Source organism: Canis lupus, chromosome 36, assembly GCF_003254725.2.
Source record: "Canis lupus dingo isolate Sandy chromosome 36, ASM325472v2, whole genome shotgun sequence".
Lineage (NCBI taxonomy): Eukaryota > Metazoa > Chordata > Mammalia > Carnivora > Canidae > Canis > Canis lupus.
This window is the reverse complement of record NC_064278.1, coordinates 16,058,936-16,085,469: the sequence shown is the minus strand read 5'-3', so window position 1 is coordinate 16,085,469 and position 26,534 is coordinate 16,058,936. Positions and strand designations below refer to the sequence as shown.

Sequence of the window (26,534 nt, the reverse complement as noted above, 5' to 3'; positions counted from 1 at the left end):
AATAACTCTAAACTAGCTTATATTGCTTATAAAACTTTTAACCAGTTCATAACTTTTTCTAGTTTTCAAGATTTACAAATGGCATCAAATTTTTAAAATACACTTATAATAATGTATAATTTTTTAAAATAGAAATTATTTCATGAGAAAAAATAAGCAAAGAATATAATTTTTTTCTTGACTCATTTCAAAAGTCAGGGTCACTATGATATTTAAGCTTTATTCTTTTATATATTAAGAATAATCAGTTCTTTTAGGCTAAAAATGTGTTGGAAACAAATACTCTAAAACAAATCTTACCACTGGGCATTCCCATAATAATGCATCCTCTATTTTTTCTGATTTGGAACATTTTGGCATTTCATAAAGTTTTCTTGGCTCTGATGCAACACTGGGAAAAAAGAAAAATGAGTGATTATTCTTCTTGATAACTGAGACAGTGTTTGCTCAATGCCAAGTGACTTTTTTCTTTCAGAGATTTGGAATATCAAGATATAGCTTGCTACTTTGCTTTCCTTAACTAAATGTTAACATTTTTTTTTCTGATCACAAAATTCACAATAAAATTCACTGAAAATATGAAAAATAAAATAGATTATAATACTCTAAGATTATAAAAATTACCATTATTAACATTTTGGTTCATTTCTTCCAGTTTTTTGTTATATATATGTATACTTTCCTGCAGATTATTTTCCAAAACTGGATCATATTGAATTCTTTCTCTACCCTTGAATATTTACTATGAATATCTCTGCTGAATTCCATGGAGTTCATAAACTATTATTCCAATATTGTAAAGTGAAAATTAGATAGAGTCCCTTTATTTCAGGATGAAAATTAGTGGGTAAAAAATGAAATACCTTTAGGGTTTTTTTTTTTTTAAACTCCTCATTCTCTTTCAGAAAGGTTGAAAAAGTATTTACCTCTACCAGTAGTGAACACTACATTTTTTATGTGAAAAATAGCCTCTTACCTTTAATTTCTATTTCCCTGATTACTACTGAGATATGATCATAGGTGTTTTCCTTTTTTTTACCTGATGAACTTTAAAATTTTAAGATTTTATTTACTTATTTATGAAAGACACACACACACAGAGAGAGGCAGAGACATAGGCAGAGGGAGAAGCAGGCTCCATGCATGGAGTTCGATGTGGGACTTGATCCCGGGACTCCAGGATCATGCCCTGAGCTGAAGGCAAACGCTCAACTGCTCAGCTACTGAGGCATCCCTGAACTTTAAAATTAAACTACTATTTAGAAACAATTTTCAGAGTGACAATTTTATTCACCTTTGATTTTCTGATTCAAAGGTCTAAACAAATAGAATTTCACAGGAATGAAAGGAAGCTCATATGTGATTCTAAATTATAACACCCCTGAATGCCATAGTAAACAACTCCAGCTATTTACTATTAGATCACCAACCAATGCCACCTACTCAGATTTAACTTTTTTTTTAAATTAAAGCAGATACCTCTAAATTGGGTAAGTTATTAAATACCATTAAATACCAAGGAATTATTACTAATTTTGTTAGGTGTGGTAGTGACATTATGATCATATAAAGAAATGTCCAGATAGTCACTTCCAACATGATAGCCTGAGGGCATGCTCTCCAGGAAAACTGGTGAACACTATAAAAGGACAACTATTTAAAGTCTCTAGAGATGGTCCTAGAGCATACAGCAAAGAAACATGTATCCAAAAAAAATCTACTAGAGTTCAGTAAGAATAGTAAGAGTCTATGATGTTTAAAATAGGATGTGCTCACTCCCTATCACTTTTAGCTCACCAAAATGAAAACTATTCAACAATTGTATGGCCAAGAGCACAGGACTCCCTCTATCCTCAGCTTCCAGAGGGCCACCTTCTTGGGGGTCCATCATGATACCACTTCTCATGTAGCTCCCAGCTGCTTGTTGCTGAGGCTGCATCCTGGGTAAGTGCAGTCAAGAATGGGACTTCCTTCTTCCACCTAGCCCCAACTGTACGTTGGCATGGCAAGCCTAAGAATACATTGGCTCTGATTACCCTTAGCCCACCTCATAAAGCAGTGGTTTCACAGTAAGAGACGTAAGAAAATCTGAGGCTAATATCTGCCTCAACTCTAGATGCTTAGCTTTTAGAATAGGGGAGTCCCTCAGAGAGAGCCTGCCACTGATTCCCCTACACCCCCAGTACCAACTCTAAACCCTTGGCTTGAAGATTTTGCCTGGGGCAAAGAAGTAGGCCGTAAAGCAGATAGCACTATTCTCTTCCTAAAGGAACTTTCATTTGCAACAGAGTGTGGATAAGTTTTAGCCTAGGAGCACTCTCAAAATCAGTGGAGGTTGTGGTGAAAGGCAAATGGGAAGAAATTTATAGATTCATTGGTCATACAAGCTAAAGTGTAGGCTGGCTAATTTGCCAGACAGACTCAGAAAAAGATTGCTGGCAGGATCCCTCCTCAGGTCAGAACAAATCTCAAACTATCTTCTCTAACTTCTGGTTCCTGATCTTACATGCAAAGAACTTAGAAGTCAACACTCCTGTCAAGAAAAAAGCTGAACAAAAAAAATCAACAACTGTTTTTAGTTCTATCTGAGAATTACGAATTACAGAGCAAACTGCTGCCCCCAAAACTAGAAAGAGAGGTGAATACCAAGAACCACGCTTAGCAGGAGCAAGCCACTTGAGTCAGTACCAGGCAAACAAAAACAAGGGCACTACAGGAAATTTGAGCCTCTGGCACCTATAGTTTCAGAAAACACAGCCTAATCTCTAGCCAGATAAACATAAAATCTCACTCTAAAGACCCATTTACTGCAATTTCTTTTATATCACATACAGCTTCCAACAAAAAATTACAAGACATGCTAAAATGCAAAATACAAAGATTGAAGAGACAAAGCAGTCATCAGAACCAGACTTAGATATGGTGGAGATTTTAGAATTACTGATTAGGAACTTAAAATAACTATATTTAATATGCTAAGGGCTCTAAAGGAAGACGTGGATAATGTATAAGAACAGATGGATAATTGAGCAGAGAGATTAAAAACCCTAAAAACATGGGGCACCTGGGTGGCTCAGCAGTTGAGTGTTTGCCTTCAGCCCAGGGCATGATCCAGGAGTCCCAGGATCGAATCCTGCATTGGGCTCCCTGCATGGAGCCTGCCTCTCTCAATGTGTCTCTCATTAATAAATAAATAAAATCTTAAAAAAAAAAAAACCTAAAAACAAAATCAAAAGGAAACGCTAAAAATCAAAACTCCACACAAATGAAGAACGTCTTTGATGGGCTCATCAGTGGACCAGACACAGCCACGGAAAGACTGGCAAACTTGAAGATATGTCAATAGACACTTCCCAAACTAGAACAAAAAAGTGATAAAAGCAGAATACAATATCCTAGAACTGAAGGACAATTAGAAAACCTGTATACTATAGAAAATAAAAAACAAAGAGAACATCTTGAAAGAAGCCAGAGGGGAAAAGCAACTTATCTAAAGAACAGGATAAGAGTTACACTGGACTTCTCTTCAGCAAACATGCAAGCAAGTAGAATGGAGTAAAATATTTAAAGTGATGAAACAATGCCCCTCACCCCAGTCTTTTAAGACTCCTGGACCCAATTCCATTATGAGGGGTGGGGGTTCTCCCACACACAACACTGAGCAATTCTAAGACACCAATAGCATGTCCGAGAACTCAACTCAATTCTTACACTACCTACTAGAGATAGCATCGGATTCGATAGGTTAAGAATTCAGTCCTACAAGACTGCCCTCCACCCCCCCACTTCAGATGCCAGTCACCAAACCCCCAGGCTGTGAAACCCCTGTGTTTCTGATCCATGGGCTATACAGATTGGGGTTCCAATGACCACCTCCTTAGTTTCTTTTAATTTGATGGGAAGCTCTCTAAACCCAATCCTCTTGTGGTTTTACAGAGGCTTCACTGTATAGTTATGTTTGACTAAGTCACTGGCCACTGGCTGGTTCAACCTCCAGCTCCCTTCCATTGCCTGGAAGTCAGAGGTTGGGACTGAAAGTTCCAACCCCTCAATCACATGGTTGGTTCTACTGGCAAAAAGCCCTTACTCTTGGGTGGGGTTAGAAAGTTATCTTCATTAATAACAAAACACCTATTTTACCTTTATGGGTTTAAAGCATTTTCAGTAACTGTAGATGAAGACCAAATATATCTGAGAAATAGATCTTCATCTGAATGACCAAATATATATTTCTTATAAATCATTATTTCATACCCAACCAATCTAGAATTTTGTATCCCAAGAAGTTATCCTTCAAAAGTCAAAAAGAAATCAGGTTTTCTCAGGCAAACAAAAATTGAGGGAATGTGTTGTCAGTGGATCTGCCTTACAAGAAATATTCAAAAACCTTCTTCAAAGGGAAGAAAGATGATATAGGTCTACCTTTAAAAAGAAGAATGTTTAAAGGAATAAATAGGGACACCTGGGTGGCTCAGGTCATGCTCTTAGGATCCGGCCCCAAATCTGGCTCCATGCTCAGCAAGGAGTCTGCCCGAGATCTCTCCCTTTCCCTTTGCCCTTCCCCCTGCTCATGTGCATGTGTGCACATACTCTCTCTCTCAAATAAAATAAATAAAGGTAAAATAAAATCCTTTATTTTTCTTATATTTAATTGATTTAACAGATGAAAATTTGTTCACAATAATAACAGCAACAAGGCATTCAGTGAATATAGCCTATGGATCAAATGAATGGCAGCAACATTATAAAAGGCAAGAGGGAGCAATTAGAAATACTCTATTATAAGGTAACTACACTACCCATGTAGAGGTATGATGCTACTTGAAACTGACTTTTTTAAAGATTTTATTTATTTATTCATGAGAGACAGAGAGAGAGAGAGGCAGAGACATAGGCAGAGAGAGAAGCAGGCTTCTCACAGGGAACCCGATGTGGGACTTGATCCCAGGACCCCAGGATCACACCCTGAGCCAAAGGCATATGCTCAACCTCTGAGCATCCCTTGAAAGTGATTTAGATTAGTTGTAAATATGTTTTGGAAGTTCTAAGGCAATGATTAAAAATTTCTAAAAAGAAGTATAATTGATATGTTAAAGTAGATAGAAAATAGAATCATATAAAATGTTCAATTAAAAGCAGAGAAGAAAAAAAATAAAAAATAAATAAAAGCAGAGAAGACAAAGAATGAAAGAAAAAAAGAACAAAAGGATGGGCAGCCCAGGTGGCTCAGCAGTTTAGCATCACCTTCAGCCCGGGGTTTGATCCTAGAGACCCAGGATCGAGTCCCATGTCGGGCTCCCTGCATGGAGCCTGCTTCTCCCTCTGCCTGTGTGTCTGCCTCTCTCTCTCTTTGTGTGTTTCTCATAAATAAATAAAATCTTAAAAAAAAAATACTTAGTAGAAAGGTCAAGAAAAAGGAGGTCATGGGGCAAATGCTACAAATGCAGCAAAATCTGGATCACCTTTGAATCTAGGTAATGAGTATGTGGAGATTCTCTTTGAAGTTAAGTTTGAAATGTTCTCTTAAACAGAGGCAAGTACTTCCAAAACAAAACATAAATTTTTCTCTAGAGCAGCACCTAACTTATTGATATCTGGTTCCCTTGACTCTGATATCTTCTATACCCTGAGCAATCTGTCATTTCACCTGCACTATAAAGTAAATTCGTTTTATTATTATTATTTTTTTTAAGTAAATTCATTTGGGCAGCCCCGGTGGCGCAGCGGTTTAGCGCCACCTGCAGCCCAGGGCGTGATCCTGGAGACCCTGGATGGAGTCCCACGTCAGGCTCTCTGCATGGAGCCTGCTTCTCCCTCTGCCTGTGTCTCTGCCTCTCATTCTCTCCCTGTGTCTCTATGAATAAATAAATAAAATCTTAAAAAATAAAAAATAAAGTAAATTCGCTTTAAATTGGTATTTGCAAAGATAAAATTTCCATCTTTGGATTTAACAAGACTTTAAAATTACATCCACTTTACCATCTACTCTTACTTTGAGCTCCTTTTTCCACTCCCCTATTTCATTATGCACCGAGATAGCATGTGGTTCTATGAAAACTAGTTAAGATAAAAACTAGTGAGGTCAATTACAGCAAAAATGTTCATCAAAAAGATACCTGCTGACACAGCACCGGTAATTGTCAAAATATATTCTTCCTCTCTCATAGGCTATAGGTGACTTAGAATGAGTGGTCCACACATTCTTAAACTTAGTACTTTCCTGAAAGACATAAGGAATTTTGGTTTAGGGAATAATAACTCGTTAAGTCTCTACCGGGCACCAATTTTAAGGGAGAGAGTTAAACCCACAGTTTTCAAAGCAATCTCAAGTAGGTCATTTAAAACATTATGTTCGTATCTTCCTCGCTTTGGCCTCACGTTTGAAGCGGGGGGGGGGGGGGGACCAAATTTTAGGAAGATGGTTTGCAGGAAGACGTAAGAAGCTTAAAACTCCAAGCACTTGGCGGTTCTATTAATAGCTATTTACTAATTCCTCAGGTTCAGGGCCTGGATTTCCCAGCCCAAGACATGGCATCTTCTTAAAGAGGGAGGGGGGCTCTAACGCGGAAAAACAGCACCCCAGCGGGCCCCACTCCCAGCCGCCGGCGGTCACCTGGCACACCAGCGCCCTCAGGATGCCCAGGTTGGTCCTCTGCACCACGCCTGCGTCCCGCGAGAAGAAGCCCAGCGCCCGGCGACTGAGCTGGCGGCACACGTTGGGTTTCTGAGCTGGGCCCATGGAGGCGAGGGCCGGGTGCGCGGCTGGCTGGGCCCAAGAGGGGGGCGCCCCTCGCTCCCGCGCCAAGCAGCGGCCGTTACCTCCGAACCTCCAGGCCCCAACTCCTTGAGGGGCCCAGGATAAGCGGACACTGGGCGCCGGGCAGGGAGCGCACGGCAGTGGGGCGAGGTAAGGCGGAATCGGCACCGCCTGAGCGCAGAGTGAAGGGAAGGACACCCCCTTCCGGCCTGCCCCTCAAACACCCTGCAGCCCTGTACCCCGGTGCGGGCGGTGTGACGCCCCCGCAAACGCGCGGCCTGCTGGAGCAGTTCCCCTCACCGGGAAGTGTAGTTCCCAGAGCCCTTTGAGGGAGCCTGCCCCGTTCCCAGAACTACAACTCCCATCAGGCAGCGGGACGCGAGCTCCGCCGGCCGGCCAGGCGGAGGCTGCGCAGTAGGGCGGCTTGGTGCTCTCTTCCGGGTCTGCGCGCGGCGCCGGGCAGAACGTCGGGGGCGCTGTGCTGCCGCCTCCTGGTCTCGGTTCGGTGTGCGAACCGTGCAGCCCCGGTACCCTCACGCCCCTCGGCTCCCGGCTTTCGTTCTGGGGAGGGGGAGGGGGGCCTGGCCGTGTCGAGTGCGACCCCCTCCCTCCCAAAGCAGCGTCCGTGCTAAAGGTACGCCCCGCGGCTTTCCCTTCAGTCGCACGTTGGACATTTTGGGTCTATAGACGTGATGCCCTGAGTTGGTGGTGGAAGATGCTGGCCTGCCCACCAAACTAGTGTTGAAAGGCTCTTTTCCAGAGCTTGCCCTTCTGTGGCCTGCGGGGACACACAGGCTGGTTTCTCAATAATTGTATTTTCCTTCCTCTCGCCTTTTTTTTTCTCTTTCTTTGTCCCCTCTGCTTTTGGTAATAAAATCCCAAATGTTTACATTCTGATTGGACTAAGATATTCCACGTTGATTCCTCTCCGTAAAAGGTGACTTTGTCAACTACCCCTCCCTGCCTTTAGGGTCAACGTTCCCGCTACGCTGCTGCGCTAGGTGTGCCCCGCTGCCTTGCGTGTCCCTTGAAGGTGGTGTCCTTGCATCTCCCGCGTGGGCTGGGCCCGCTACCCCTTGATCCTGCGTGGACAAGGGAGGGAGCACATCCGACCGACAGAGTACAGAGCAGAGTACAATACGGGGTGAGTGTGCGCTGGGTCACAATTTTAAGCGTTCAGAAAAAAAAAAAAAAGGTCACATCTTCTTTTAACCCTGCTGAATTTCCTTCAGGGCCTGGGCTTTTGCTGATTTTTCATGACTTATTTACAGCATACTGTGGAGTGCTATGTGTATTTTTAGAGCGCGCTATAATAGTTAATTTGGTAATTCATGAATGCAGCTGTCACTGAGAAAACTGGGACCCAGAAAAGGGAACTGGATTTTCTTTGGATGAAATGAAATTCAAATCATTGCTGACTTTAAATGCATCATCTCTAGCCTCATTACCCTTCATCCTCACTTGTTTGTCTTTATCTTACCACAAAGTCCCCCAGAGGGCAGGCATCCTGGTTACCCCTCCTTTGCTCGCCCACAACCAAGTCCTTTGGACTCTAACTCCTATCCATCTCCTCTCTATATCCCCTAAGTAAACTTAGGGCCCCGCCATTTTATCATAATATTATATTAAGTAGCCTTCTTCCTGCCTTACTAAAGTACTTTCAATTCCTAACCCTCCACACTGCTGCCAGTGATTTTTCTAAAGAACAAATTTGTCATTTCCTTATTAAAATCTTTCAGTGATTCCCAATCACCCAGAACAGAATTTCTCAAGCCTGAGTAGATACCCAGGATTCTCTATTGTTAACTTAAAGTATTTTCAGTATGTTAAAGACATGCAAATATAAAACTATATATAAACTCCTTATGTTGTATATCTTACACAACCGTAACTCCCAGTTATAAGTTAAAGGAAGCACAATTATAAAACAACTAAATTCAAATGAATACTTATTCATTGTTACCAATGAAACTGTTTTTTGCTGGACCTAACATGCTCTAAAAGCAAATGTTCACAGTCCTCTATAGCATAGCTTCCTTACAGAAGATCTGTCCATTTTGTACTTGTGTAGAGATTACTCACTGCCTACACCTCTTTTCTTTCTTTAAACCATTGCCAAGCTTTCCTTCGTTCAATACGTCATGATTTCATTTGACCTTCACTTGTCAAACACCATCATTTACATGAAGTAGTTCCCATTTCTTTCTCATTAACCTGTGCCAGTGACAAATGGCACCAATGGTTTGCCAGTGCGGCTAAACACAAACATGTGAACTGAAATCTTAGGACAGTAGTCAGTTAAAAGGTGGCTATTCAGATGATCCACATATCCTTTTAAAAGAGTGTTCTTGTTGATTTTTATCAAGTTGAAAATAAAAGGTTTCTCTAAGAGAAACATAGCCTTGAGGCTACATGTACAAATCCCATGTACAAATAAATGCTTTATAAGACAAAATCTGAATCCCTTAATGTAGTTTGCAAGGATTCTGTTATCTGCAGCTTGCCGGTACTTTCAGCCTTATTTCTTTGTCCATCCTTAACATTTGCTGTTGTGGTTCTGACATGATGCTCACTTGTTCAAGCCAATATATCTGTACATCTCAAATTTTCTTTGTAGCTCCTTTCCTTTCCTTCTCGCATCTGTTTATCTCATAACTCATTCCAGGTATCACAGCTCCACTCAAGACACTTTCCCTGACCCCTTCACTTTAATTACAGTCTTGTTTCTTCTAACATGTTACTCTGCATACATTAGTTGCAACAATGTATTAGAATTGTTGTTTGTCTATCTTCCCAACATACTGTTTTTATTTTTTTAAAGTAGGCTCTATACCCAACATGGGGCTTGAACTTACAACCCCAAGATCAAGAGTTGCATCTTCTACCGACTGAGCTGGCCAGGTGCCCCCCAATATATCGTTTTTAGAGTAGTGCATTCATTCATTCAATATACATGTGCAGTGACCACATTTTAGGCTGTATACTAAGATGCATTGGTATGTTGAATAAATGGACTATTCTAAGGACAATGTATACAGTATTATTGGCAACTAAGTACTTTTAACCTACATGAAGATTTAGTCTCCCTTTATTCTTTAAATCCGCAAGAAAAAAAATCATCAGGAAACCACAATGTTCATAAGAAGAAATAACTTTTTACAAAGTTTAATCTTGGGACTCCTGAGTGGCCCAGCAATTAAGTGCCTGCCTTTGGCCCAGAGCATGATCCTGGAGTCCTGGGATCAAGTCCCACATCAGGCTCCCTGCATGGAGCCTGCCTCTCTCTCTGCCTATGTCTCTGCCTCTCTCTCTTCTGTGTCTCATGAATAAATAAAAATCTTAAAAAATAAAAATAAAAAATAAAAACTTTAATCCCCAACAGCTCTACCCATAAAGTAGATATCTTCTCGATTTGTTGAAGGTAAAATGCCATGCTCAGATATCCCAGACAGGATTTGAAAATAACTTCTCAATTTGGGACATAAAACATTGTTTTTTGGTGTTTTTTTTTTTTTTTTTTTTCAGTCTGTACCTATGTGTTTACAGATTACTTAATCATCTTTACATGGAATTTTTAAAATATTTTTTAAATTTATTTTTTTAAGTTATCTGTACTTCCAACATGGGGCTTGAACCCATGACCCCAAGATCAAGAGTTGTATGCTGTACTGACTGAGCTTACCAGGCCCCCCTACCATGGTATTTTAAAGATAAGAAGAGCTGTGAATTCAGGAGTTAATAAAATGCTTTTTGTTCATATACTTTGTTTAAAGAAGCATAGTATAACTAAATAAAGCATTCAGGTTATTAAATTGAACATTTGTTCAGAGACAAATTTGAACCCAAAACCACAAGATCATGTAATTATTTTCATGTACGTCACACTAGCAACTATTTTGGCATTGGGTATAATAGTAGATGGGATAGACAAGGTTCCTATATGTGGAGGAAGATAATAAATAGATTTTAAAAATAAGATTCAGACAGTGATAAGAACTGTAAAGAAGATAAAACAAGGTGATGTGCTTGATAGAGAATGGTTGGAAGCTCTGCTTTAGCTAGAGTGGTCAGGGAAAGCCTCTTGGAGATTGGACTTTTGAGCTGAGCTCTGAATGATGATGGTGAGTCAGTCTGCAAAGAACTGAAGTTAGAGTACTCCAGGCAGAAAGATGCTTGAATGCTGAGTCCATAAGGCAGTAACAACCTTGGTTTTTTCTAAAACTGTCAGGCCAGTGTGGCTCTTTAATGTGCATGAGGGAGATGAACTTAAAGAGATAGGCTAGAAGGAATTTTGGATTTTATCTGTTGTCATAGGAAGCCAAAGGAGGATTTGAAGAAGGAGAGTGACATGATCTAATTTGTGTTGTAATAAAATATTTATGTCTATAGTGTGGAGAATGTACTGTGGGGAGACAAGAATGGAAGCAAGGAGACAGGTGATTATTCAGTTGGTTCAGGTAAGCAATGATAGTATTTGGACTGGAATGGTAGCAGGAGAAATGGAAAGGAGTGAACAGATTCAGGATATATTTTGGAAATAGAGTTGATAAGACTTAATATAAGAACCACAAATAAGCATCCCAAAACTCCCCAGAACAAATGATAAACAAGGAACTACTTATGCTATGAAACAACACTTATATTTTATTTAAATGTACATGTCAGCTTTTTAGACATTAATGCTAAGGAATGTTAAGATCTGTTCTGTGGTTAGGATATGTGGAAAGAGGGAAATAAAATCAGATCCCAGAAGGGTCAGGAATCATAGCATGTGGGATCATGGTAATGTGATGGAAAAATCACTAGTGAAAGGATATTCTCTATAGGAATGAAATAGACCAGTTAACAAGTAATTGGTGTAGTTTAGGTGAGAATCACTTTTGGAAATTTATTTTTAAATTATCGAGGCTTTTGACCCCAAGTTTAGTCCTTATGTTTCCTTTTCTCTGTATATTTTCATATTTATTTGAACATGAAGTACATTCATGCATATATAAAATCCAGAAAGAGGGGATCCCTGGGTGGCTCAGTGGTTTAGCACCTGCCTTCAGCCCAGGGCGTGATCCTGGAGTCCCAGGATCGAGTCCCACATCGGGCTCCCTGCATGGAGCCTGCTTCTCCTTCTGCCTGTGTCTCTGCCTCTCTCTCTGTGTCTCTCATGAATAAATAAATAAAATCTTTTAAAAATAAAAAAATAAAAATAAATAAATATCCAGAAAGATACAGGTTTAAAGGTTGATAGTAAAATTTATAAATTATTCTTATTTTTTAATTATTTTATTTAAAAAACGCTTATAGATAATGTAGCATAATATATAAATAATAATTATAAAGTGAATACCCATATATTTATCATCAACTTATTAAAAAAAAACCCAGAACATTACCTACAACTTTTGACATCTCCTCTGTGCCTCTCCTGGTCCCCAGATGCCTCTTTTCTCTTTAAAGTAAAATATTGTTGGGCTTTGAGTGTTATTGAACATCATTAAATTGAATTATACTATGTATATATATATTATATATATATACACACACACACATATATATGTACTCTTCTACAACTTGCCTATTTTTTTGGTCAATATTACACTTGACAAAGTACCTGTAGTTCATTTCATTTATTTTTACTGCCATATGGTATTTCATTGTATGAATTTACTACAGTTTATCCATTTTCTATTGGCTGGGTTTTTCTTCCTTTCAAGTTTTTTATTCTTTCTAAGAATACAAAAATATTGCTATAGACATCCTTAAACCTGTCTCCTGCTATACATGTTAAAGAGTGTATTTCTTTTCTATTGCTAATAACCACAAATTTGGCAGCTTAAACAAATAGCCATTTATTATCCCTAATTTTTTTTCTACATGAATAACCATTTGTCCCAGAACCAATTTTTTGAAGGACCTTCATTTCCTCACAGATCTGCAGTGCTAACTCTATTGTATACCAAGTTTACATTCACAGGTCTGTTTCTAGGCCCTGTATTCTATTCTTTTGTTCTATTTCTATTCCTGGGCTAATACTTGACCACTTTCATAGTAAGGCTTAAGAGCTGGTAGGTCCACTCCTCCACCTCATTCCTTTTCCTCAGGAGTATCTTAATTCTTTTTTGCCATTTGCATTTTCATATACCTTTTTAAATCAGCTTCAGTTCCATAAAAAACCTTATTGGAATTTTGATTGGTATAGCATTAAATCTGTATATCAACTTGAAGAGAACTAACATCTTTACCATATCAAATTATCCTACTTATGAAGACCATATGTCTCTCCATTTATTTAGATCTGTAGTGTCTTTCAATGAAATTCTATAATTTTTTTCTTGAAGGATTTGCATATTTCAAACTTCCTAAATATATTACATTTTTGGTCAGTGTTATAAATGGTAAATTTTTAAATTAGATTTTCTAACTATATTTTTGCTAGTACATAAAAATGCAAATTTTCTTTTTGTATATTGGTCTTTTATTTAGCAACCTTGCCAAACTTTATCTTTAGTAGTAATAATTGTCATTTGTTTAAAAAAAAAAAAAAAGTCATTCGTAAGGCTTAGAGGATTTTTCTATGTAAATAATCGTGTCCTCAGGAAACCATGACATGGTTGCTTCTTTCTCAAATGTTACCATTTATTATACTTTCTTTTCTCACTGTGCTGGCCAGGACCTCAAATGCAGTGTTGAATAAAACCAGTGATAGTGGACATTATTGTTTTATTCATATCTATAAACAGAATACTTCTAATATTTCACTATTAGGATAACATTGTAAGTTTTTGGTGGCTACTTTTTATCAAATTAATGAAATTCTCTTCCATTCCATATGTGCTAAAAGTCTTGTATATTTGATTTTTAATCATGAATGGGTGTTAAATTTCATCAGCTACTTTCTCTGAATCTGCTAAGGTAATAATATAATTTTTTTTAAATCTGATAATGTAGTCAATTACTTAAATATATTTTCTAATGTTAAAACTAGGTTGAGTTTATTTCAGTAAGTTTTTGTGATATATATTTTTTTTATACATTGTGGGATTTGGGCAGCTGGTCACTTTAGTTCTCACTCAGCTTTCTGGACCTTTTGGTAGCTAGCTTTTGGTCTCTGAGGATTTTTCTTTCTTGCTGTCTCAGTGATGTATTTTTAACTATATATATATATATATATATATATATATATATATTTCAATGTATTCTGCTTTTGGGAGTATTTTACAACAGAAAGGTTTTTGGGGTGATCAGTTCAAATTACCAGAACTAGAATTCCATTTCAATATTTTTATTTTTATTTTTATTTTTTTCCATTTCAATATTTTTAATGTAAAAGCTTCCATTAATGTAAGATATGATCACTACCACCATTTCTGTCTTCTCTTCTTCTTATCTCTATGCATAACCATCCCCCTACCAGCTGGAAACAAGGAAGCACTGTTGTGTAGTAGAAAGAGCATCATACCAGGAGTCAAAAGACACAACTTGTAGTGCCAACACCACCAGTTAGTGAGATTTTAACCAAGCCACTTATTCTCTCTGAGTTTCATTCAATCATCTGGTGAGAGGAAATACTCAGGATTGAAGTGAGAATTACATGAGTTTATAAATGTGAACATCTTGTTGTAAGGGAAAATGAGGAGAAGCAGTGATGTTGAGTACATTCTCTGTTAGGGAAATGTAACCAAAAGGGAGTTTAGGGGAGGGAGAGGGTTGATTTGATAGCACAGAGGATTTTTGGGGGACAATGGATCTATTTCATGATTTTGGAATGGTGGATACATAACACTGCATTTGTTAAAATCCATAGAGCTCTACAACACAAAGATTAAATCTTGACATGGGCAAATTTTAAAAATATATAAGGGGAAATAGAGTTCAGGATGGAGGGCAGACTGATAAAAGAATCTAACTGTATTACAAATGTATGCAATAACCTCACTGAAAGGGGCCAAGGAAAAGATACTAACGTAAGTAACTGAAATAAGACTAAAACTAGAGGCAATAGGAACTGTACATAAGCACTGTACTCTAGTTGATAAAGTATGAACTTTAGCTTGCTGTAGGTATTGATGGATACATATAGAAACATTTATAAAGACATGTTTATACTAGTTTAATATACCCACATAAATGTCCTTCCTTTGTTAGTTGACAGGGCCTACAAGCAATCTAGTAGCAAGGAGCACACCAAGTACCCCATCTATTCCCAATAAAAGGAACAAACACTCTTTAAAGAAATAGCTAATTCTAGGACCAGGTCAAGGAATATGCAACACGACCCTGCAATACCTTGAAGTACCAGAAAGTAAGGAAGCGCTCAAAAACAAAAACACAATGACAAGAGTATGTCAGAAGGATATAGGAGCTAAATATAGAAAGAAATGGTAGAAGAAAGAGCTCTTAATGGCCAAAACAGGAAGAGTTTGAGCAATAAAGTAGTATTGGGTTCTAATCCCCAGTTTAAAACAAATATGAGTCCATACTGATAGAAACAAATGATAGAATAAATGGGGAGGAAGAGACAAATCTCCTATGCAAAATAATTTCAAATAATTTATGTGTATACTCTGCCCTTAAAGAGGTGGAGCATAACTTCCTACTCCCTAAGTGTGGGCTGCACACAGTGACTTCCTTCTAAAGAATACACTGTGGAAAGGGGTCAGGGTGGATAACTCCACAGTGGAGAAACTTCAATCACCACTTCATCCAGGTGATCAAGGTTAACATGAACCCATGATAAGTCATGTTCATATCATGGATACCCTTGGTATGATGTGTTGAGAATGGCACTTCTATGGGGTTTTTTTCCCTCTAAATCCCAAACTCCAATCTAATCATGAGAAAAATATCTCATAAATTTTATTGAGGGGCATTCTATAGGATACCCGATCAGTATTGCTCAAAATCATCAAGGTCTTCAAAAACAAAGAAACTCTGAGAAACTATTAGAGCCAAAGAGGAGCCTAAGGAGACCTAATCACTAAACATAATGTGGTGCCCTGGATGGAATTCTATGAGAGAAAAACACTTCAAATGAAAATGAAGGGAGTTTGGATAAATTGTTATAGGTTTATAATAATGCAGTAGTATTGGCTTATTAATTGTAACAAATTACCATGCTAATGTGAGATTTTAATAATATGTTAGAAACTATGTTAGAGAAGTGCCTGGTCGTGAGCTCAGGGTGGTGAGCTCAAGCCCCGAGATGGGCTGCGCGCTGGGTGTGGAGCCTGCTTAAGATTCTCCCTCTTCCTCTCCCCGCCCCCAACTTGTATGTACATATGCTTTCTCTCTCTCTTAAAAAAAAAAAGAAAGAAAGAAGAAACTATATTAGAATATGGGAGTGCTCTGTACCATCTGCAACTCTTCTGTAAATCTAAAACTGTTCTAAAATTAAAAGTTTGCTTTAAAAATGCAATAGGAATATGGTAGACACCACTATATAGAGGCAGCATAGCTTTAGTGGTTAAGTTGAACTCAGTTACCAGCCTACCTGGGTTCAGATCCCAGCCTCACAACATAACTAACTATGGCAACTTGGATACACTAAGTAACTGGAATTACTTTAACTTCTCTGTGCCTCATTTGCTTATCTGTTAAATGGGTTCTTGGGAGGACTAAATGACTTATCATATGTAAAGCACTTAGAGTAATGCCTGGCACATAACAAATGCTATATAAATGTCTAATTCTATTTATCATTACTATTTTGTTTTGATCTTTAGTTTTGGGGATTGTTATGTTTATAGCTGAATTTTATTCAATCTTTCTTCTTCAGCTTACTGATTTTTAGCTTGGCACTCCAACAGTGCAGTATCTATAATACTTTTTTCATAAGGGAGAAATTATTAAGATTGTGAAGACTCAAGAGAAAGCAGGGCCAGAACTTGATTGCCACCCCCAGTTTTATGTTGTATAAATAGTATTGACCGAGTGAATGTAGAAGTTACAAAGCCTAGCAGGATTTACTTTTTATGGGTACTTATATGCCACATATAGAAATTCTGAAGTTAATTTTATTTGGTTTTCAGTAGATATATTAAAATGTCCACTGGCCTTGTTAAACTGATGTTTTTTTAGGACAAAGTACTGCCTACAGTACAAATCCCTCAGATTTAGGCATCAGCATCTAAAATTTTTGTGACAATTGAAACAAAATGGAATGTATTATATAAAAACATGTTTTATGCCTTTTACTTCTATGCCTGAAATGCATACTAACTCTATACAAAACTCCTTAAACATCAGCAGCTTGGGTGTACTGAGTGAGTAGAATATAGAATTCGGAGTCAGGAATCCTACATGGTATGGGGTCTTGTAGCTGTGTGAACAGGGCAACTCATGTAACGTCCTTGAGCCTCATGTCCCACATCTGTAAAATGGTGATAACTAAAATGCTTGTCCTGCCTTCCTCCCTTCTTACAGGACTGTTGTTAAGGATCAGGTGTGAAAATGAAGGTGCGAGCTTTTTGTAACTCCTAAAACGTGTACAAATATTACTGTTATAGTAATTCTCAGGTTTTTGACCACACTGAAACTCTAATGAAAGTTTATAGTCAGATTAGATATTGCATACCTTTACTTACTTAATTATGTAATAAGATGAAATCATTTGAATTTAACATGTCTTTGATGGTATATTTTCTCACAGCACTTTAGGTTTTTTTTTTTTTTTTTTTTAAGATTTTATTTATTTATTTATACACAAGAGACACACACAGAGAGAGAGAGAGGCAGAGACACAGGCAGAGGGAGAAGCAGGCTCCATGCAGGGAGCCCGATGTGGGACTCAATCCTGGATCTCCAGGGTCAGGCTGCTAAAGCGCTGAGCCACCCGGGCTGCCCAGCACTTTAGTTTTTATGATGTTTTTCTTTTGTGTAACGAAGGAAGGCATTGTTTTAATCTGGAATGGTTTCCTTCAGGTGGCAGTTTGAGAAAATGGTTTCCAAACACTTCACTTGACATTAGGTACATAGAGAACACAAGTGTATCCCTCTAGTTTGTGGTCTCCTTAGGACAGAGACCCTCTTGTCCTGGAGTGGAGCTGACCAGCAGAGGGTGCACGAGCTTTCCCTGGAGCTGGCCTTGGAGGCTAGGCTGGGCAGACCTGACTGGTATCATCTGTGTTTGCTATCTGATGATTAACAGGCACGATAAATGAAAAGGTTCTGGCACACCAAAAACACAGTTACCAACGGAAAGAGAGAGCAGCCATGACAGACAACAATGTGGCAAGTACCTACCATAGTTGCTGAATAGGAAGTTTATAGGTAACTGGAATATGGTATTCTTGCTACTCTTTGCCTTTTCCAGTAATTTTTTTCCCTTTCATGGTTCTTTGCCCCCACCTTCTGAGCATCTGTAGTTGTCAGCCTTATGTGGAGTTGTCGTGGGTTTTTTTTATGTTATTTATTTATTTTGCAGAGGGAGAGAGAGCACAAGCAGGGGGAACAGCAGGCAGAGGGAGAGGGAGAAGCAGGCTGGGATCATGACCTGAGCCAAAGGCAGATACTTAACCTACTTAGCCACCCAGGCTAAGTAGGAGTATTTTAAAACTGTCTTTCTCTGAACTTTTTTGGCCCTAGGGTATTTGGTTCTGGATCCAACTGGCCACAGCACCCTGTCTGGGTTCACTTACCAAGCTCTCGCAGATTCCCTGGCATCTTTTCCTCCATGTTAATGAGTGACCACTAGACAAAAATATTGACACTTTTCGAGTGTTACTATCACTATTGTCCATACCATCTTTTCTTTCCTTCCTTTCCAAGTGTGGACTTTCTACTTGTAGATATTGTATAGAGTTTATATAACTAGTGATTGTAAAAATATTTTTATGTCTCCTGAGTATAAAAATTATTTGAGTTTACTTATAAAGCAAAAAAAAAAAAAAGAACATTTTGAGACATAGTAAGAAAAAAATAGAAGGGTCTCCTTGAGCCTTTTAATCAGAGAAAACTAAATTCTCCCAGACTTTTTTAATGCATATGTATATTTATTATTATACATATTAATTTTTTTTACATATTAATTTTTAAAAAATGAGATCTTTCTATGGGTACTATTCTGTACCTGATTTTTCCCCACTTAATAATTAACTTATTTCCATATCAATAAATTTAGGTTTTTAAGCAACATTTTAAAGTAGCTACATAATTTTCCCTTATATGGAATTTAGTCAGTTTTCTAAGGTGAATATTTAGATGGTTTGGAGTTTTTCAAGATAATGTATAGCAATGCTGTAACAAATCCTTATATCCTTCTGATTATATTCTTAGGATATATTTCTAGAAATTGAATTTTCCATCAAATTTATTCTTTAAGAATTTTCATAGATATGGGGCGCCTGGGTGGATCAGCCAGTTAAGGATACAACTATTGATTTCAGCTCAGGTCATGATTTCATGGTTGTGAGATCAAGCCCCACATGGGCTCTGCCCCTCTCCCATTTGCCCCTCTCCCACTTGCCCCTCTCCCACATAAAGAAAAGAATTTTCATAGGTATTGCCAAATTTTCCTCAGGAAAGGTCTCTCAGCCATCTCCCCTGACAATGTGTACAGATGCTTATTTTTGTACATCATTTCACTTTGCCAAAATGATAAGTCAAATAATTAAGTAAGCTATCATACTCTTTTTAAAAAGAATGAATGGACTTTCCATTCTCCATGTCACCCCAGAAAATTAAGGTAGTGGTTTTCCAACTTTTTGGTTTCAGGACTCCTTGACACTGAAAAATTGTACCTCCAAGAGCTTTTGTTTATAGGGATCATAGTTATCAATATTTATGGAATTAGAAATTAAAACTAAGAAAAAATAAAAATATTTATTGTCATTTAAGAATAATAATAAATCAATTGCATATTAGCATGAATATCATTTTTATTATTTTTATTTTTTTTAATTTTTATTTATTTATGATCGTCACACATTGAGAGAGAGAGAGAGGCGGAGACATAGGCAGAGGGAGAAGCAGGCTCCATGCACCCGGAGCCCGACGTGGGATTCGATCCCGGGTCTCCAGGATCGCGCCCTGGGCCAAAGGCAGGCGCTAAACCGCTGCGCCACCCAGGGATCCCGAATATCATTTTTATTAAAAATATTTTCCAAAAGAAAAAAATTAATGAGAAGAGCAGCATAGTTTTACATTTTTGCAAATCTCCTTAATATTTGGCTTAGAGAAGATGACTGAAATATTTTTCTTTTTTTTTTTTTTTTTTAAAGTATACTTAACAGGGCGCCTGGGTGGCTTAGTCAGTTAAGCATCTGCCTTCAGTTCAGGTCATGATCCTGGGGTCCTGGGATTGAGCCCCATGTCAGGGAATAAGGGGGGAGTGAGTCCCTGATCAGTGGGGAGTCTGCTTCTCCCGCCCCCTTTGCCCCCCACTCATGCTCACACTTTCTATCAAATAAATAAAATCTTTAAAAAATAAAATATACTTAAAATACAATGTTATATGTCTCAGATGTACAATGTATTGATTAACAATTCTGCACATTACTCAGTACCTACTGTGATAAGTGTAGTTACCATCTTTCACCATGCAATGTTATTACAATATTATTGACTATATTTCTTATGCTGTACTTTTTGCCTCTGTGACTTATTTTATGACTGGAAGTTTGTACCTCTTAATCCTCTTACCTTTTTGACTGGATTCTTATGTTTGCTTCTGAATCGAGTCTGTTATTATATGTTTTTTTGATTTATGTATATGCAGAAAATCTGATCTCATGTAGAAATGTAGGTAGTTAGAAAGAGAAGTACTTTAATAGTCTCTTAGGATGAATGTGAATATTTTTGGATGCTACACCAAATTCCAGTACATGGTAGTTTCTTAAGAGTTAATTGCAATTTAATATATAAAACCGTGTCAGTGAACTTTTCATACTGTTACATTAAAATCTGTTGGTTGTCTTGCACTATGAATAGATCTTTTACCCAGGCATGATTTTGTGATATCATGTGTGTCATCTGGAAAATATTGGTTCACTGAGCTGTGCAGATCTTCCAAATGTTGACACATTTCATTATACCATATCGAAAATACCTTATTCTCATTGGAATAGTACTTAAGTGTCAGAAAGCTGTTAAGCTCACAGTGGTAGGCACAGGTTTTCTAGAATTCTAATTTTTTGCTTAAAAGCTTGAATTTTATTAATGGCAACAAATGGCATCAGTTGTTTACCTGTCAGGTTTACTTTGTTTTTGAGAAAATGCTAAAGTTGAAATGGGGTTCCATGAAAACAATTTTTATTGCTTCATCAAGGATATGTTAAGTGGCTTTTTCCCTCCTCTTCCTGTCATTGCATGGTTGGTGAAGAAAATAGTTACTACCTACAGTACAGTTTGATGTGACTGCCTTGATTCAGATGAAGATGCCAGCAGTTTTATCCACCATTGCCTGTGTACCATCCGTGCAACTGCCACCTCTGTAAAAAAGTCAAATAATTGTATGTTGATACTATTATGAAAATCATTCTAACCTTTTGCAGACCCCCTTAAAGTGTTTTGGGTTCCAAGGGATCCCTGGGCCACATACTGAGAACCTCTAGTCTAAGGTAATCATGGGAACCCATTCTCTTACCAGAGACTGATGTAGGAATAGTCTGTGACCTCCAGTTCTGGCCATTGAGATCTGAGAGCAAACCTGTTGAGGAGCTTGTGAGAAAATTTCTCCATCCCTAAAAAGACACGTAAGAAAGAAATGGTCCTTTTCTTCCTCTGGATGTTGCCATGTTAGTCGTGGTAGCTGAAACTGCTGCGACCATTTTATAACTGGCATAGGGAACCAGCCTTAGGATGAAGGTGATGCTGTGAAGAGCAGGGTGGAGAAATGGCAGGAACCCAGGTCCTTAGTAACGTCACAGAACTAAAGAAGAAACTATACCTAGGGGGCATGTGGGTGGCTCAGTGGTTGAGCATCTGCCTTTGGCTCAGGTCATGATCCTGGTGCTGAGATTGAGTCCCACTTTAGACTCCCTGCAGAGAGCCTGCTTCTCCCTCTGCCTGTGTCTCTGCCTCTCTCTCTGTGTCTCTCATAAATAAATAAATAAAATCTTGAAAGAAAGAAAGAAAGAAAGAAAGAAAGAAAGAAAGAAAGAAAGAAAGAAAGAAAGAAAGAAAGAAAGAAAAGGGAAGAGAAGGGAAGGGAAGGGAAGGGAAGGGAAGGGAAGGGAAGGGAAGGGAAGGGAAGGGAAGGAAGGGAAGGAAAGGAAGGAACCATGCCTAGAACTTACTCAACCTCTGGACTTCCAGTTAGGAGAGATGATATTTTCTTATTATTTAAGCCAGTTTGGATAGGATCTTCTGTTACTTGCAGTTGAAAGTGTCCCTAAAAGACATTTCTTATTAGTGTGATGAATATTTTTAAGTGTTTGGTGGCCATTTGCATTTCTTCTGTGAATATTTGTTGATGGCATTGACACATTTTATACTGAGGTCTTTTCTAAGTATATCCTAAGCATTCCTTAGTATTTTTTGAGCATTCCTTTATATATCAGTAGTAATACATTGTAGTGTTTTGCAGGTATCTCTACCAGGGTCTTTTGTAGCATATCTTCCCATACATTTTAATAAGCAATCTATTAGTCTTTTTCTTTCCTTTTTTCTTCATAGTTTTGGTATCATGTTCAAAAGGGTCTTTTCTACCCCACTTTTTAGTAAGTATTCACCTATGTTTTTTAGGCTTATTAAGGAGTATTTTTACATTAAAAACTTTAACTTATCTGGAATTTATTTTGGTGTTAGATGTAACATAGGCATATAACTTTATTCCTTCTGAGTAAATAGCCCTTTTTCGTTTTCTTTTTTTTAAGATTTTATTTTTTTACATAATCTCTATGCCCAACATTGGGTCCCAAACCTACAACCCTGAGATCAAGAGTCACATGCTTCACCAACTGAGCCAGCCAAGTGTCCCTTCCTTCCTACCTCCCTCCTTCCCTCCCTCCACCCTTTCTTTTCTTTTCTTTTCTTTTCTTTCTTTTCTTTTCTTTTCTTTTCTTTTCTTTTCTTTTCTTTTCTTTCTTTTCTTTTCTTTTCTTTTCTTTTTTCTTTCTTTTCTTTTCTTTTTCCTTTCCTTTCCTTTTCCCTTTCCTTTTCTTTCTTTCTTTCTTTCTTTCTTTCTTTCTTTCTTTCTTTCTCTCTCTCTCTCTCTCTCTCTCTCTCTCTCTCTCTCTCTCTCTCTCTCTCATAAGTTCCACATGTAATGTGGAGCTCAAACCCACAACTCCAAGATCTGGAGTCACGTGCTCCTCTTACTGAACCAGCCAGCCTCCCTGATAACCCATTTTCTTAATACAGTTTTTTAAATAGTCCAGCTTAACCCACTGATTTGAAATACTAGCTTTATTACAAATGGAATTCTTACATACATTTTGACTAGTTTCTGGACTATCCATCCTGTTCCACTGCTTTGACTGTATATGCTGGCATTGTTGTAGACATGGTTAAGATACTTGCTTTATAATGAACTATAATGTCTGGAAGGATAAGCACTTCCCTACCCCCCTTAACCCAACCCCACCACAAGTAGCATCACTATTTCCTTTCCAGTATTTTCCTGGCACTTCTTGCATGTTTATTCTTCCAGATGAACTTGTATTTGTTCAAGTTCTTCAAAAATATTTTTGGAATTATGAGTGGGATTTCTTTAATTTTATGGATGATTTTGTTAAGAATTTGCATTTTTACAATATTGAATCTTTAGCTTCAGGAACTCATGTACTGTCTTCCTATTTATTAAAATTATCTTCCATGCCCCTCTGTAGAGTTGTATAGCTTTCTTTGTATCCGTCCTGTATATTTCTGGCTAAGTTTATTCCTAGGTATATCATGTTATTTTTGTTGTAATCATAAGAGGAATCTTTTCCCCTGTATATTTTCTACTTTTGCTATCTATATTAAAAAAAAAAACTTAAAAAATATTCAGCACATATTTCCAGATAGTTTTGGCTTCTTAAAAAAGAATAAGCACAAAGGATACTATCATTTGTGGTAGTACAGTATGTACTGTGTGAACTTGATTTATGAGGTATGACTGTTTCAGACTGTTTAAGGAAACAGAACATACCAGAAGCTATATCTCAATGAATATGATCTTTCCAAGCTGGTTATGATGGGAGTCCATACATTAATGGCAAAAAGAGCAATAGCTTATGCAAAAAAAAAAAAAAAAAAGAAAAGGAATATTATCCTAAAGCAAAGAATGGGCCATTACTGAGGATATGAAAAAGAATCAATAAGCCCCAATCAGAGAAAGACAATTATTATATGGTTTCACTCATATGAGGAATATTAGAAACACCACAGAGGATCATAGGGGAAGGGAAGGAAAATGTAATGGGAAGAAATCAGAGAGGGAGACAAACCATGAAAACTCATAATTATGGGAAAGAAACTGAGGTTTGCTGGAAGGGAGGAGGGTGGAGAGATGGGGTAACTGGGTGATAGGCATTAAGGAGGGCACATGATGTGATGAACACTGGGTATTATATGCAACTGATGAATAACTGAACTCTGTATCTGAAACTAATGATGCATTATATGTTAGCTAATTGAGTTTAAATTTAAAAAAATAAAAATCAAAAAAGAATAAGCCTGCTATGAGGACATTATCTGAAAATGGAATTTCAAAGATGTATATTATTGGAATACATAGTAATTTCTCAAAGTGACTTACTTGGAGGGTCAACACTTATTTTGGTCCACAGGTCTACTTTTTAGTTAAACAGCATCACTTTATAGACGCACCTTATGTTACCAGGTGGCAAAGAAATGGCTGGCAGGTTTTATGTGTTTTTTGTTGTTGTTGTTATTGTTCTAAAAGAATCATCATTTAATCATACTGTTTTTGCATTAAATAAGTTTCAAGTCGCCCCAGGCAGTATTGATTGGCAGTGTTTCAACTGTTGGGAAAATGGAATTTGCCAGTTTTCTAAGAACATCTAAAATAAACAAATTTCTTTTCATCTGCATTATGGATTAAAAAGCATGTGTGGGCTAGCCTGTATCTTAATCACCATTTAAAATATTTCCATAGAAAATGTGTCTCTGAGCTCTTAACAACTGACTTACAGATGATATTAGAAATAAGACCTTCTATAGGTTGGAGATTACTAAGGTTTCTCTACATGGTGTGATCCTTGGAGGTTAAGAATGTGATATTCCCTTGTGATACCTGGATGGCTCAGTCAGTAGAGCATGCAACTCTTGATCTCTGGGCTGTGAATCCAAGCCCCATGTTAGGTGTAGGGATTACTTAAAAATAAAGTCTTTTTAAAAAAAGGAATATAATATTCTCAATTATTTGTAAGTAACTTGCCGTGACATTATTATTCATTGGCTTTCGAAAATCAATCTTAAATGTATTGATTTTTTTAGTTTGTATAATTTCTTGGAATAAGGTTATTATATGTTTGGTTAAAGAATGTATTCTTTATTTCTTTGGGTGAGAAGCCTGGCTCCAGATCAGAATGTGTGATGTTTCAGGCCTGACCATAGGCAATTAGAAGACTTTTCCTGGAAGGACTCATAGGAAGAAGCTACCATTTCCACAGCCAGTGCATTGCAGTTTCCTGGAGGGATTGCAGTCAAAACTCCCCTGGGCAGTCATGCACAATAATAAGGGCTGCTGCTGAGATACTTGGTCCACTTTAGCTCCCTAGCACTTCTTCCCCTAACTCCGACTCCCTCTTGCCCATGGATCCATAAAAAGGCAGGAGACAGGTTCCCCTTTCAGTGCTGCATCTACATGATCCTCACCCAGTGCCATTCCACAGGGAAAAATGGAACATTAGAAAGCTGGTGCTTCTCTTTGCCTCTTGCTTGCACTGTTGCAGTAAAGTAAAAGGCTCGACTGTTCCTTTTATTTTGGCTTGTTCTAATTCACCATCTCAGTACCTGATTGCTCAACAGTGGGAGGTGGGAATGTTTTTTGTGTGATATATTTTTTTTCCTTTTCAAGCTTTAATAGGTGCCATTTAGAAATGTTTCTGGAATTCACTGAATAATAATCTAACTTTACATTTGTGAAGCACTACATAGCTTATAATGTTCTGTGCAAGAATTTTGTAACTTAAGAATTATCTCCATTTTACAAATGAGCCAATAGGTTCAGGCAAAGTGACTTTTCTACAAGTCATGCTAATAGATTGTTGGACCATGACTTGAACTTGAGGCTGATTATAGCCTCAATCAGCACTTTATGCTCTGCTTCCCCATTTCACTGGTAAATTAGTCTTTTACCTTCTTGGGAAGTTGGGACTACTTTAAGACTGTTTATATTAAGAAGCACAGTGGAAAGCTTGATGCTGTGGTGTTCATGAAGCCCTGGGGAAGCTGTAAGAAGAACCAGACTAAAGATAACAATGGTGATATCAGCTAAAATTTACTGAGCACTTACCATGCACCCAGCACCATGTTACATATATATGTTACATAGGTCACCTTTTGTGACCTTCCTAAATCTCAAAATAATCCTATTAGCCACATTTTGAGGAAATCAAGACCAACAGAAGTTAAATATCATATCAGAGATTGTGTGGTAGTAAGTCACAGAACCTGGATTCAACTTAGTCCAAACCCTTTGCCTTTTCACCTAAAATTGCTTTCCAAGAAGGCTTGGGGTACAGGATGCCTGGGTGTCTCAGTGGTTGAGCATCTGCCTTCAGATCAGGGTGTGATCCCAGGGATCCTGGGATCCAGTCCTGTGTCAGGTTCCCCTCGAGGAGCCTGCTTCTCGCTCTGCCTGTGTCTCTGCCTCTCCCTCTCTGTGTCTCTTTCATGA

At 37.9% G+C, this 26,534-nt stretch overlaps 2 protein-coding genes across 11 annotated transcripts in view; one reads left to right on the top strand and one right to left on the bottom strand.

The window, feature by feature from the left end:
• The window catches only part of DCAF17 (DDB1 and CUL4 associated factor 17), a 61,881-nt gene extending 55,134 nt beyond the window's left edge, over window positions 1-6,747 (bottom strand). For all 4 annotated transcript variants that reach the window (XM_049106086.1, XM_025460145.3, XM_025460146.3 and 1 more), the window contains exons 1-3: window positions 6,614-6,747; window positions 6,117-6,220; window positions 301-391 (exon numbers count right to left, since the gene is read on the bottom strand). In XM_049106086.1, the coding sequence (XP_048962043.1) occupies window positions 301-391; window positions 6,117-6,220; window positions 6,614-6,739 (321 nt within the window). In that variant the 5' untranslated portion in view covers window positions 6,740-6,747. The remainder of the gene's footprint in view (window positions 1-300; window positions 392-6,116; window positions 6,221-6,613) is intronic.
• Window positions 6,748-6,768: 21 nt separating this feature from the next.
• The window catches only part of METTL8 (methyltransferase 8, methylcytidine), a 228,344-nt gene continuing 208,578 nt past the window's right edge, over window positions 6,769-26,534 (top strand). For 4 of the 7 annotated variants that reach the window (XM_049106102.1, XM_049106100.1, XM_049106101.1 and 1 more), the window contains exons 1-2: window positions 6,769-6,907; window positions 7,728-7,901. The gene's annotated coding sequence lies outside the window, so the exon portion shown is untranslated. Of the gene's footprint in view, window positions 6,908-7,196; window positions 7,392-7,727; window positions 7,902-11,193; window positions 11,215-17,965; window positions 18,020-26,534 lie in introns of those variants that run through there. The other 3 variants (XM_049106107.1, XM_049106099.1, XM_049106098.1) reach the window with 3 other exon arrangements.